Source organism: Clinocottus analis, unplaced genomic scaffold (assembly GCF_023055335.1).
Source record: "Clinocottus analis isolate CAN_PGR_092001 unplaced genomic scaffold, fCliAna1.0.p SCAF_13, whole genome shotgun sequence".
Classification (NCBI taxonomy): Eukaryota; Metazoa; Chordata; class Actinopteri; order Perciformes; family Cottidae; genus Clinocottus; species Clinocottus analis.
The window spans coordinates 12,681,440-12,693,443 of record NW_027175854.1 but is presented as its reverse complement, the minus strand read 5'-3'; the positions used below and the strand labels follow the sequence as shown (position 1 = coordinate 12,693,443).

The 12,004-nt window shown below is 42.4% G+C and overlaps 1 protein-coding gene across 1 annotated transcript in view; it reads right to left on the bottom strand.

The window, feature by feature from the left end:
* megf10 (multiple EGF-like-domains 10) overlaps window positions 1-12,004 on the bottom strand; it is a 45,101-nt gene that overhangs the window by 2,942 nt on the left and 30,155 nt on the right. Inside the window, exons 10-24 of the mRNA XM_068574870.1 lie at window positions 11,530-11,704; window positions 10,111-10,231; window positions 9,215-9,378; window positions 8,054-8,156; window positions 7,595-7,741; window positions 6,132-6,266; window positions 5,554-5,682; window positions 5,242-5,370; window positions 4,933-5,061; window positions 4,625-4,753; window positions 3,254-3,475; window positions 2,499-2,614; window positions 2,247-2,370; window positions 554-598; window positions 259-465 (exon numbers count right to left, since the gene is read on the bottom strand). Coding sequence (XP_068430971.1) covers window positions 259-465; window positions 554-598; window positions 2,247-2,370; window positions 2,499-2,614; window positions 3,254-3,475; window positions 4,625-4,753; window positions 4,933-5,061; window positions 5,242-5,370; window positions 5,554-5,682; window positions 6,132-6,266; window positions 7,595-7,741; window positions 8,054-8,156; window positions 9,215-9,378; window positions 10,111-10,231; window positions 11,530-11,704 — 2,075 coding nt within the window. The remainder of the gene's footprint in view (window positions 1-258; window positions 466-553; window positions 599-2,246; window positions 2,371-2,498; window positions 2,615-3,253; window positions 3,476-4,624; window positions 4,754-4,932; window positions 5,062-5,241; window positions 5,371-5,553; window positions 5,683-6,131; window positions 6,267-7,594; window positions 7,742-8,053; window positions 8,157-9,214; window positions 9,379-10,110; window positions 10,232-11,529; window positions 11,705-12,004) is intronic.

Here is a 12,004-nt window from a genome sequence, read left to right as displayed (position 1 = left end):
GTAGGATTCATATTTTGAAACCTGGAAATGAATTAAAGTGAAACAGACTAAAACAAAGAGGTTTTTATCTGAATCAAGGATCTAAGGACAGAAGGTGTTGTAGGCTGTACAGATGTTGAACCCTCTTGAGGCAAATGTGATTTAGGTATCAAATTATATAAATAACGTTGACTTGACTACTATGTAGTAAATGCAATTGACGTCCACTCCAAAAAACACTCACAATGACAACAACCAATGTCAACATACGCTACTCACCGACTTCATAGACATTTCGGTTGTTGGTGGGGCTGCTGTTGCTGATCTCAGCGTACGGGGAATCCCGTCTGGCCGGTGACTTCATCTCCACGTAGCCACACTCTGTGTTTTTGGGTGTCAGCGGAGGAGGGTCCTTTATTGTAGCATACGGGTTTTCAGAGCTGTTGAGGGAGCAGGAGCTGGCGTGATAAGGAGTGCCCTTCAGATCTGGATGACATAGGCAGAGGAGCCAGTGAGAGGTGGATTGCAGCAGTCCAGGATTTATTTGTGTGTACTGTGTATTGGCAGGACCTACCTCGTAAAGATTTCCCCATGTATCTCCTGTCAATTCCGTAGGCTCCTGGTCGGAGGAAAAATAGAAATGAGCAAGGTCAGTGAATGGTGGAAGCAAAAGTTATGTGAGGGACTATGAAAGCCAGATTAGGCTGGATTTAAAAAAAAAATGTGCTCCTCATATCACCATGGATTAACAAATGTTGTTATAATACAACAGAAGTCTCCCATCCACTCAAATACAATTAATAAACAACTGATTTGCCGAAAAGATGTTGTCAAATAATCTACATATGGATCTCCATCCACAAAACTCGTAACTGATAATAAAAAAATGTCATTTAGGATTAACAATCATGTGAGTTTATATAGTCTGAAGTGGATCAGTGACCACGGGCAAATTAAAAGCGCCTGAAGGAGGCCAACACACACGAGAAACATGATGGACTTCATGCTGGTATACAGACAAAGCTCTCACTTTGGTCATAGAAGGACCGAATGGCTCCTAACTCCGCCCCCAATACTCTGTGCCCCCGTAGTACTCTCACAGGATTTCCCAAGGCTTCTGTTCATAAGCCTTCAGCAAGTCAACACAACTCATGTAGACTGGATGGGCAACTCCCATGACCCTCCAACAGACCGGCAGGGGTAAGGAGCTGTTCAACAGTCTTGCACAAGGACACATCGACATGGACTAGCACAGCCTGTGATGGACAAAAATTCTTCCGGAGATAGGCGTTTCAGCCAGAAACTCCCAGTCCACCTTCACTACATGCTTGGTTTGCCACATCTGTAACTAGCAGCTGGTGATTAGTTGATTAGACTCTTTGGTCGAAGGTGTTACGTTACCAAGAACACTTATGAACAGCCCTGTGCTTGCACATAGTGCTTGTTATGACTAATCCATGATTCGGACAAAAGTCCAACAACAAAGCACCACTTGGATTCAGATCTGGCAGGACGTTCCATCCAATCACCCCTTCCACGTTTCTCCATCGTTCCCCACGGGAGTATTGAAGCCCCCCGAAAGAACTAGAGCAGGGGTGTCAAACTCATTTTAGTGAAGGGGCCACATGCTGCCCATTTTGATCTCAAGTGGGCCGGACTAGTAAAATCATAGCATAATAACGCATAAATAACGACAATATTTCTCTATGTATAAATCATTGGTGAACTTTTTGGATGATAAACCCTATTTTAAGGTCTTTCAACAATTAACTAGAAACATAGAGACCAAAAATTCAGACATCAGCCCTCTGTTTATCCGCCTGGGCTCTCCTGTGCAGATTCCCTTCGCTTTGTGACGCGTTTGTGACGCCACTTTCATGACGTGATCCATTTTTAACGACTTCCAACACAATAATATCAGTGCTCACATTAATTGTGACTGTGGAACAATGGTTTACATGTCCGTCTTACAAGCAGAGAATCCAAGGTTTGAATCCCAGCACTCCTAATTTTGATCTAAAAAAAATATATACATATTTTTTTCTTCTGTTGGACTGGACCCCCTCGCGGGCCGGATTCGGCCCGCAACATATGAACAACATAACAGGTGTTTGGTTCCAGAACCAGTGCTATGCATGGAGGTGAGCCCAACTGTATCTTGTTGGTATTGCTCCCACACCAGCTTGAATTAGTGAATTTCTCTTGGTCTGTACCACGTAACCTATTGGAATTCCATTAACCACACTTTAATGTATTCTATATCTCACCCAGTTCATTGAAGCAGTCTTCTTGTTTCCAGTCTGCAGGCAGCGTGCTGGTGTGCTCAGATAGAGGAACCCTTTTTCTATGATCCATATTATTCAAGTTCACAAACAACTGGCTGTTCTTGGCCTGAAAAAATAATGTGAAAGGAACAAATATCTGTTAGAATATATATCATTAATAGACAAATTCCTCATGGCATTCTTACTTTGCCAACTCTTTGACCCTCTACAGAGGCTCAAAGTCCACATCCATACCTTTCCATATGGGCCGTTGTTAACATGTGGAGAGCTGATGCACTGGGTCATAGTGTGGTAGCTGGGGTTGGAAAAGTAGCTGCTGGGGTGGGCCTCGCATGCTGGTGGGTGAGCATCTGAAAAAGGAGATGGTGACAAGAACCATCACAAGGATGTTCTTTCCGCTTTCAGAGCATGTTAACAGCATCTCCATCTGTGATGTCATACCGATCAAGAATCAAGTGTTCATTGGGTTTTCTGAATAGTCTCCTTCATTTCTGCCTCTGTTGGCATGTTACTTACATTTCTTGGCGCGTTACCATCATCAACTTTCAGCAGGTTTGTTCGTATCCTTTAATTTCTGATAATCACTCATGTTATCTTATTTTTGCACTTGTCTTTGGTAAGCTAAGAGATCGACTTTTATGAGTGGTCGAGAGAAGAAAAAACATCCTCTCTTCAGTCTACAAATTGTTTGTCCATGGCAAGGACACATTAAATGTGGGGAACATTAAACCCTCTAGTTCCTGTAAAATCAATTCATCATCCTTATGTGATTAGTAGCCTTGTGCTGTTATTGAAGTATTTAGTTTTTGGCAAATGGGATAATGGACTCCAGCAGCTTAACATGAACAAGGAGTAAGTATTTTCATTGTACGGCAATTCTTTTCAAACTAGTGTTTAAAAAGCATAAAACAGTCAAGAAAGCAACTGGTGGCCAGGAAAGACCAACCCAACATGCCTGGGACAGCGCATGTCCCTGAACCTGTAACTACCTGCAAAGGGTGTGTCAGCAGCGACCCTCATAGCAGGAGTGTAGGTCACAGCCGGCATGGTGGGCTCTTTGCCCTTTTGCTTCTTCCTGTAGATGATGAAAAGGAGGAGGAAGAGCACCACGAGCACCAAGACAATAATTCCTGCGATGGCTCCGATCTGGTCGGTGTCCACGTGCATGGCTGTACTGGTCAAACTGTTGAGGCTGCCCACCACCACCCCAGCTGCAGACCGGAGGAGGAGCAAATGTAGAACCAGAGTTAGTTTGTTTAAATGAACATTAGTCCATTTTCAAATATAAAACTTGACAAAGTAGTTCTTCAAGCCAAAGTAGATGATTCTCAATGATTAGTCAACCGCGGTGATCTGATTAGAGCAGTGGTTCTCAACTAGTCTGGCACCCACCATCACCCTTAATGACAAGCCGCGACCCAAATCGAGGAACATTCTCGACATCTTCAATGTATTTAATGAAAAGATGGTGCAGTTTTAACTAGAGATAGTGTGAAGACAGTAGTGTTGCATGCTGGGTGTGTGATTGTGTGTGTGTGTCGGGGTGTTAAAGGTGCATAACAAAACAATAAGATAAGTAACAGAACCTAAACTCACTCTGCGGCCCAGGTGCATAATAGTCACATGGGAATGAAAAACAATATCAGTATACTCCTTTAAAGAATTTACATTTTGGTGCCATGCTGTTGAATCACACTCAAAAACGTCTTCGTCTGTGAGCGAGTGACGCAACGTCCCCTTTGACTGCACAGAAAGAATGAAAAAAAAGAAACAAACAAACAAGGCCGGTTGTATTTTGAAAAATGAGTGGATACATCCGTCTGTGCGTCTGAGCCTCTTACTCTTGACACATGTCAGAAGCTACGTGATAACATTGCCCCAAAAAAGGAAACCTAAATGTACGTTTCAAGTCTGCCGGAGTGCCGGTGTTCTGTATTAAAATCAATACAGAATGTCCTAAAATCGCCAAAAAGCTCTTAAAACCTGCAAGAAACATCCAAACCACGAGTGTGACTACAGATCAGTAGTGTTGCATGCTGGGTATGGAAACCATGAGTGTGAACACAGATTGCGAGGAATAGTATAAAAGTCAGTCAGTGATTTCTGATTTTAAGTTCCAGAGTCAATTTATCGTGTTCTGTGGAGAGCAGAATGTAGTCGGGGCCAGCGATGTCAGAGGGACGGCCTGTCGAAAAATACGAGACTGCGCTGCATGAAAGTCCCGTTAAAATAAAACCACAGGATTAAAAAAAAAATGTATTAAATTTTTTTTTCCAAGCTGGATTAGAGTAACCATTCACAAAAAAAGGTTTGAGAACAGACTACGGACTCCAGGATGTAACATTGAGGTGTGAACTCACCTTGGTCACAGCGAGCTCCCTTCCAGCCTGGGCTGCAGTAACATGTACCAGTCATGTGATCACATGTGGAATTATTTAGGCAGTCACACACCTGACGGCAGCCATAACCATACGAACCAGAAGGACATCCTGAAAATAGAAAAAAAAACATAAAGTTATTATATATATATTTATATATATATATATATATATATATATATATATATATATATATATATATATATATATATATATATATATTGTGAAGTACAAGCACTAAGAGGAAAAAGAAGAAGAAACACAGACAGGATGATGACAGCGTTACATACTTTGTTCACAGTGCCGTCCCATGAAGCCAGTGCGACAGGTGCACTGTCCAGAGATGTGATCGCAGTCAGCTCCATTCCTACACTGGCAGGTCAGAGAGCAGTCCTTGCCATAGAAACCTAATGGACAGCCTGGAAGGGTGCAATCATACGTCATATGATAGACTTTTAAAATGCTCTATTTCTGAAATAAACAGCAAGTGTTGAGTCACATAAATGTCTCAAAAGGGACTTTTTGTCAACAATAAAACCTAAGTGTAATAAATGTCCCGTGTGTGTGTGTGTTTGTGTGTGTGTGCATCTGTTACTGACGTTGTGTGCAGTAGAGGCCGGTCCATCCCGGGGTGCACTTGCATTCTCCATCATAAGCGCTGCAGTAGGCTCCGTTGTGACAGTTACATGTGTGGATGCAGTTGGGTCCCCACTGACTCGGAGGACATGCTGCGGCAGAGGGGCAACACAATGTAAGCGCATATCATCTTTAGTCACACCAGCTAAATATATTTTCTAAATGACTTATTTTCACCTCAGAATATACGATTTACTACCATACAGGATCGCAACATTATTAAACACATCATAACCATTGTGTATCTTATTGATCATTTTATTGAGTGAACGCACGCTGGGAGCAGTCGCTGCCGATCCATCCTGGATAACACTGACAGGAGCCATCGATGGGGTTACAGGTGCCGTTGTTGGTGCAGCTGCATCTCCAGGCACAGTTCTTCCCAAAGTGACCACTGGGACACACTAAACACAAGACAAACGTGAATTATTATTCATGAATATTTGACTCCAAAGGCCCATCATTTACTGAATGTCCATTGTGCTGTGTTGAAGAAGACCATATCAATAATTTATATCATTAAGTCCTGTTTACAATGTTCACTGAGGTAATACATCGAGCGAAAAGTAGGCTTGATTTCTCATAGACCATACAATTGGACTTCTTTTGTCAAAAAGAAGAAAACAGGTTTAAGGCACTTCCGCATTGGCTTCACTTTTCACAACCGGAGGTTATAGTTTATTTTGTACAGCCCAGAATCACAAATTACAAATTTGCCTTGTAGGGCTTTACAACATCTGACATCCCTGTCCAGGCACCTCACATCGGATCAGGTAAAATAGGAAAAAAGGAAGAAGAGGAGGATCCCTCGCCCCAATGGACAGAAGCAACAGATGTCAAACTGGACACTCACCCTCGTTGCACAGCGCCCCTTTGAAGCCTGGCAGACAGTCACACTGTCCTGAGACATGGTGACACGGCCCGTTACTGTGGACACACTGAGGACAGGTCTGACTGCAGCGGTGACCAAAGTAACCAGGAGAGCAGACTGCGTGCAAACCAGGGGAAACACAAGTGAGTTGATTTTATCTGCATACAACTTCAAACAAATCGCTAACTCTGCCAGGAGGATGATGCGATGGGTCAGGTGTGTGCGTGCCTGAGTGAGTGTGCGTCTCTGTGTTTGTCCTCGGCTCATCTCGCCTTCTGATACAGCAAACAGCTTAATATTATCCCTGCCCTGTTGGCTGCATGCTCAAGGACCTTTCATGGCCTGTGCTGTACTGCCATTGACTGCCTGAGAACTCCTCACGCACGACTATCAACTGGGACTCAGAAGGAGTTTTCTTCTTCTTTTTCAAAAAAGCCTAAACTTTAAAAGAGTTTGATCAGTCACCAAGGTAAAGGTAACATTTATTGGTTGTGTATGACGCAGGTTTAAAACAGCCAGACCCACCCAGGCTACTGTGCAATAGCTATCCCAGTCCTGGACTGGTTCAGAAACACACACAGCTGTCGATGTTTTTTTATTTAGGAATACTATCAGTTGCCAACTTTAAAGACTCTGTCCTTTGCCAAGTTTTGGAGATTTAGAAGAAATATTTGTGGCTTTAATGCTGATGAAGTTTTTAAGATCAGACTAAAAGACTGGAACATGAAGACATCACTACAAGGAAATCCAAAAGGTCAGAAACAATATTAGCTATATATAGTGCATCCGGAAAGTATTCACACGCTCCACTTTTCACACATTTTGTTATGTTACAGCCTTATTCCAAAATGGATTAAATTCATTTTTCCCTCAACATTCTACACACAACACCCCATAATGACAATGTGAAAAAAAAGTTTTGGGGAAACTTTTGCAAATCTATTAAAAATAAAGAACAAAAATATAACATTTACATAGGTATTCACAGCCTATATACTTTGTTGAAGCACTTTGTTGAAGCACTTTTGGCAGCCATTACAGCCTGAAGTCTTCTTGCTGTGAATACTTTCCGGAGGATGGGGATGTTGTTGGTCAAACTGTGAGGGAAATGTTACTAACAATCCTTTATTGCATGGGAAAAGTGGGCATGAACTTTGACTTCAAGTAAAGTGCTTCATGTGAAAGTGAAGTTGTTTGGATGATCATTTTATGCTTCAACTTCTCTTCCAAACACGTTCAACCAAACTGTCTAATCATCCAACTCATGTATCTGATTTATTTGATGTCACCATGTTCCCAGATCTCGGCTATTAACCTGCAGGGTACACTGTTATTATTTCTAATAGAATGATGAACACAACTATGAAAATTAAAAAAAAACTCATTATCCTTTGAGTCAAATGTCAACTGTGTTATAATTGTGCGGTTCTAATGTTGGGACTTACTCCTTTGACAGGTGGTGCCTCTGTATCCTGGAGCACACTCACAGGTCCCTTCATCTGGAGAGCAGGAGGCTCCGTTCTTGCAGTTACAGGGGACGGAGCAGTTGGGGCCCCAGCGACCCTCTGCACATACACTGTCACAGTGGATACCTACTCGCACACAAATGTAAATACCTTTCAGTGTATTTTGTACAGACTGCATGCAAACATGTAAACTGAGTACTGACCCCAACCCTAACCTCGACCTAATTCTAACCCGAACTTTACAACCAAGTCGGAATCCTCAAAAAGGCCTTTGAAGAAGACTAAAAATGGTACGAAGGTTAAAAATGGTACGATCCTCACTATGTTGCGAGTAAAAGAACACACACATACACTCACACACAGACACGTTATCACAAACGATATACTGTAAAGATAGTCAAACAGACTACGAGACAGTAATACTGTGTTAGGTCTTACCCGTCCACCCGGCCAGACAGCGGCAGTGACCAGTAGAGTGCTGACATCCATCGGCATGACTGCAGTCGCATCGCTCCTTACAGTCCAGACCATATGTGCCATCCTGAGGATGAACAATAACCATCACAGAGATGATCTTCATTAACAGGTCATTCACATTTAGACTTTCGACAGAAACTCTTTTCTGCTTTTCGTGTTCTTAGGGGCTGTTTGTATTATGAAAAGCATGAGATCAGATAGCAGTATCTAAAGCCTCAGGAAAACCACAAGGTTACTCTCCCCCTGACAACGGGAGATGCACACACATGTTTGGTGCTGGTATGGGACAGTAGTTAGGATTTGTCCAGGCTGCAAGAGTGGCTGTAGAGTAATACAACATGATAGTAGCTTGATGGCCCACTAGAAAACAGTAAGAACAAGAGAGTGAGAGTCTCTCTCATCCACGTGACAAATGCTGTTTCACAGCCATTGGCAGATAAACAACTACAGTTATTCACGTTAGTTTGATTGATTATTTTCGGCCATGAAGACCCAAACTACTTTGCCTCTGATTGGCTAGTACCCGATGTCTGGAACTTTTTATTTATTTTATTTAACCTTTATTTAACCAGGAAGTCCCATTGATATTGAAAATCTCTTTTTCAAGGGAAACCTGGCCAAGACAGACAGCAGCATAAAAAACACATGGTTACAGACAGAAAACACAGAACAAGACGCAGGGCTCTCAAGTGTCACGCATTGAGCGTGACTGTCACGCATTTCAGTCTTAAATCACGCCATCCCGCCACACATCGTATTTCTCACGCTGAAAAAAAACTCCAGGCTATTTAATGTGCCGCAGCGCGCAGACATGACCTGGTCGCGCGCTGCCCTCACCACGGAGGAGCCACCCATCAGCCAATCAAAAAAAAGAAATGGGCTACGGCCCATAAAACGGGGTCCGGCGGCGCGAGCCCTGAAGACGAGTTAAAAGAACCAAAAACTTAATTAATAAGGTATATATTTATCTATCTATGTTGATAAGGCTTGTGAAAATATCAATACTCTCAATAGCTGTGATTTGTAGTGGAGGATAGTAAAGTGATTTTTCCTCATTCACCTGCCGTCGTGTATTAATATTGATCACATTCAAAATCGCTGGGAGCATCCATGTCCTCTCACCTGGCAGTGGAGGTTACACCTCTCTCCTCTCCAGCCAGGAGCGCAGGTACAATGTCCATCCAGGGCGTTGCACGCTCCTCCGTTTCCGCACATGCAGGTGAGGTTGCAGCCCAGACCCCAGGTACCACTGGGGCAGTTGATGGAGCAGTCCACTCCATGCCACCCTGAGGAAACACGGTCAGAGAGATCTCAAACATACGCCACTTAACTTTTGTTAGTGGCAGGCATCACAACCCATCGGTGTACCACGAGGATAAAGATACAGCGAGCACCGTTTCCCTGAGAGAACGCCGGCAGCTGAAGTGAACAAGTAGACTGCAATCAAAAGGTTTGCTTGAAGAGAATCATTGTGTTTCATCATGACGTCTTTCAAGGAAGACAGCGAGAATCTACAGAGCGGTGCGCTAGCATTCTTGTGGTGGAAATAAATCACAGTGTTCTTCTAAATGTAACTGTATGGCTGAACTCTGAAAGCAGAGACAGTTTATCTTGATCTAGTCTGCGAGGTGCCATCAAAATGATGTCTATAACACAGTTTATCTTGTTATTTTATGTCCTGCTATTCCATACTTTCTTTTTTTTTTCATTAATGAATGTATATGAGACTCTGTTAAACTTTTCTTTTGGGTCCGACGTCCTAACCATTTGAGGTGAAAGAGCTCTATCCATGCAATTTCATTTTTCCAAGTATCTGTTTAATAAATGCTTAAAGCCATTGAAGTGTCACATTGTATTTAATCGCTCTAAAGGAGATTGAAAATGTGAATTTTTACAACAATGCTTATAACATTTTAGATAAAAAACATTTAAGAAATCCCACAGCATGAAATCACCGCTCATACTATTGACCTAATTACATATAGAAATATGTATTTCAATATGTTTCCTCAGCTCACCTGGTGTACAGGAGCAGGATCCGTCCACAGGAGAGCACTGAGCTCTGTTCTTACAGCTGCAGCTGGAGGAGCAGTCCGCCCCATGTGTTCCTGCTGGGCAGGGCACCGTGCAGTTTGGACCCTGAGAGGCAAGGCAGGAGATGAATAGGATGAATTGGCAATGATGTCACACATCCTTCAAACAAACCACTCAGTAGCTCTGAAGAAACATGATCAGTTCATCTGCTGTATTACACCCACAAGCAGTGCTTCCCACATTTCTGTTTCTTCTCTAACCCTCACAGAGTTGGACACTTTGTGTGAAACCACTTCTCCAGGCATCAAATGAGTTTAGCAGATGTGTGACACAGCTGCAGTGCCTCTCCACCTGCAGCAGGGACGGACGTTGAGGTGCTGTACACCTGCTCATATCAACCAACTATTAATCCTCATATTGTCACTAGAAATTAAAAGATATATATATATATATATATACATATATATATATATATGTATATATATATATATATGTGTATATATATATACATATATATATATATATATATATACATATATATATATATATATATATATATATATATATATATATATATATATATATATATATATATATATATATATATACATACATATATATATATGTAGGAGCATGTATCAAGCAGCCGGGATGAGACATCTGTTTTTGTCGGGTTTTCCCTGCAGTGCTGATGTCTCCATGACAAACACTATTAAGTGCTTGAAGCAGATACAGTGGATGTGGAAACAATGGGGACTTGTCTGCTCGGCCTGAGCACAAAACAACACTTGGAAATGGCTGTGTGTTATGTGTACATGATCATCTGGATATCTGGTGATTTGATGAGAGTAATAAAAACGACACGATAGTTTAAAAAAAAGGGTTCGGCTTAGGGTTGGACAAACTTGAAGAGTGAAATGTCTGATTTTAGCTGTCGGGATGTATTATTGAACTTTGGACATAGCAGGCTAGCTGTTTTTCCTGCTTCCAGTCTTCAGGCCAAGCTATCTCCCAGCCTGCCACATATCTATTTCTGACACTACAGTACATGTTTAGCACACACAGGCGTTTAACACTTTAATGACATGATGTATTCATTCAAACCAACAAAAGAAAACAGCATCTGCAGACCTTGTTGTAGTTCTTCCTGCTGCCACTCGATGTCCCTAAAGATCTGCATTCTTACTGATAGCACCTTAAGGTGTACTGTAGTGAAAATCTTCAGCTCCTGAAGTGGGCTTTAATGCTGCGAGTTCACAATTGCCTCAAAGGCCTTGAGCCCGCAATGCGCCCACAACCTCATGCTTCATCAAACACACTGTACATATAAATGAACCTCCTACATAAATGAACATGGTAGGTGACCTAAAGCACATTGTTATGTTACAAAAGTGGGGTTTTACCGTGAAGCCTGGAGCACAGATGCACTCCCCGGTCACACTGTGGCAGTCAGCACCGTTCTGGCACTGGCACACCTGCTGGCAGGACTCTCCATAGAATCCCGGGGTGCAGGTCTCGTTGCAGTACAGGCCCGACCAGCCAGGCCGACACGTACACTCCCCTGACATCGGGTGGCAGCTGGGGAAAAGAGAGGAAAACATAGGGACATTGTTCTTTATTTTTCTTTTGTTCTTGCTCAGACTGTAGGCCTATTATTGCCTCTCAGTTTTGGGATTCCCACCTTTCAGTACCAGGGGCAGTGTCTTTAAGAGTTAACAACACTAGAAGCACTACTTTCTAGTTTTGGCACACAAAACAATGGTCAATAGACTGTACTTGTATTTCTCTGTTCTAGTCTTCCGACCACTCAAAGCTCTTTAACACTACTTGTCATTATTCACCCATTCACACCCATTCATACAAGGATGGGAGGGGCTA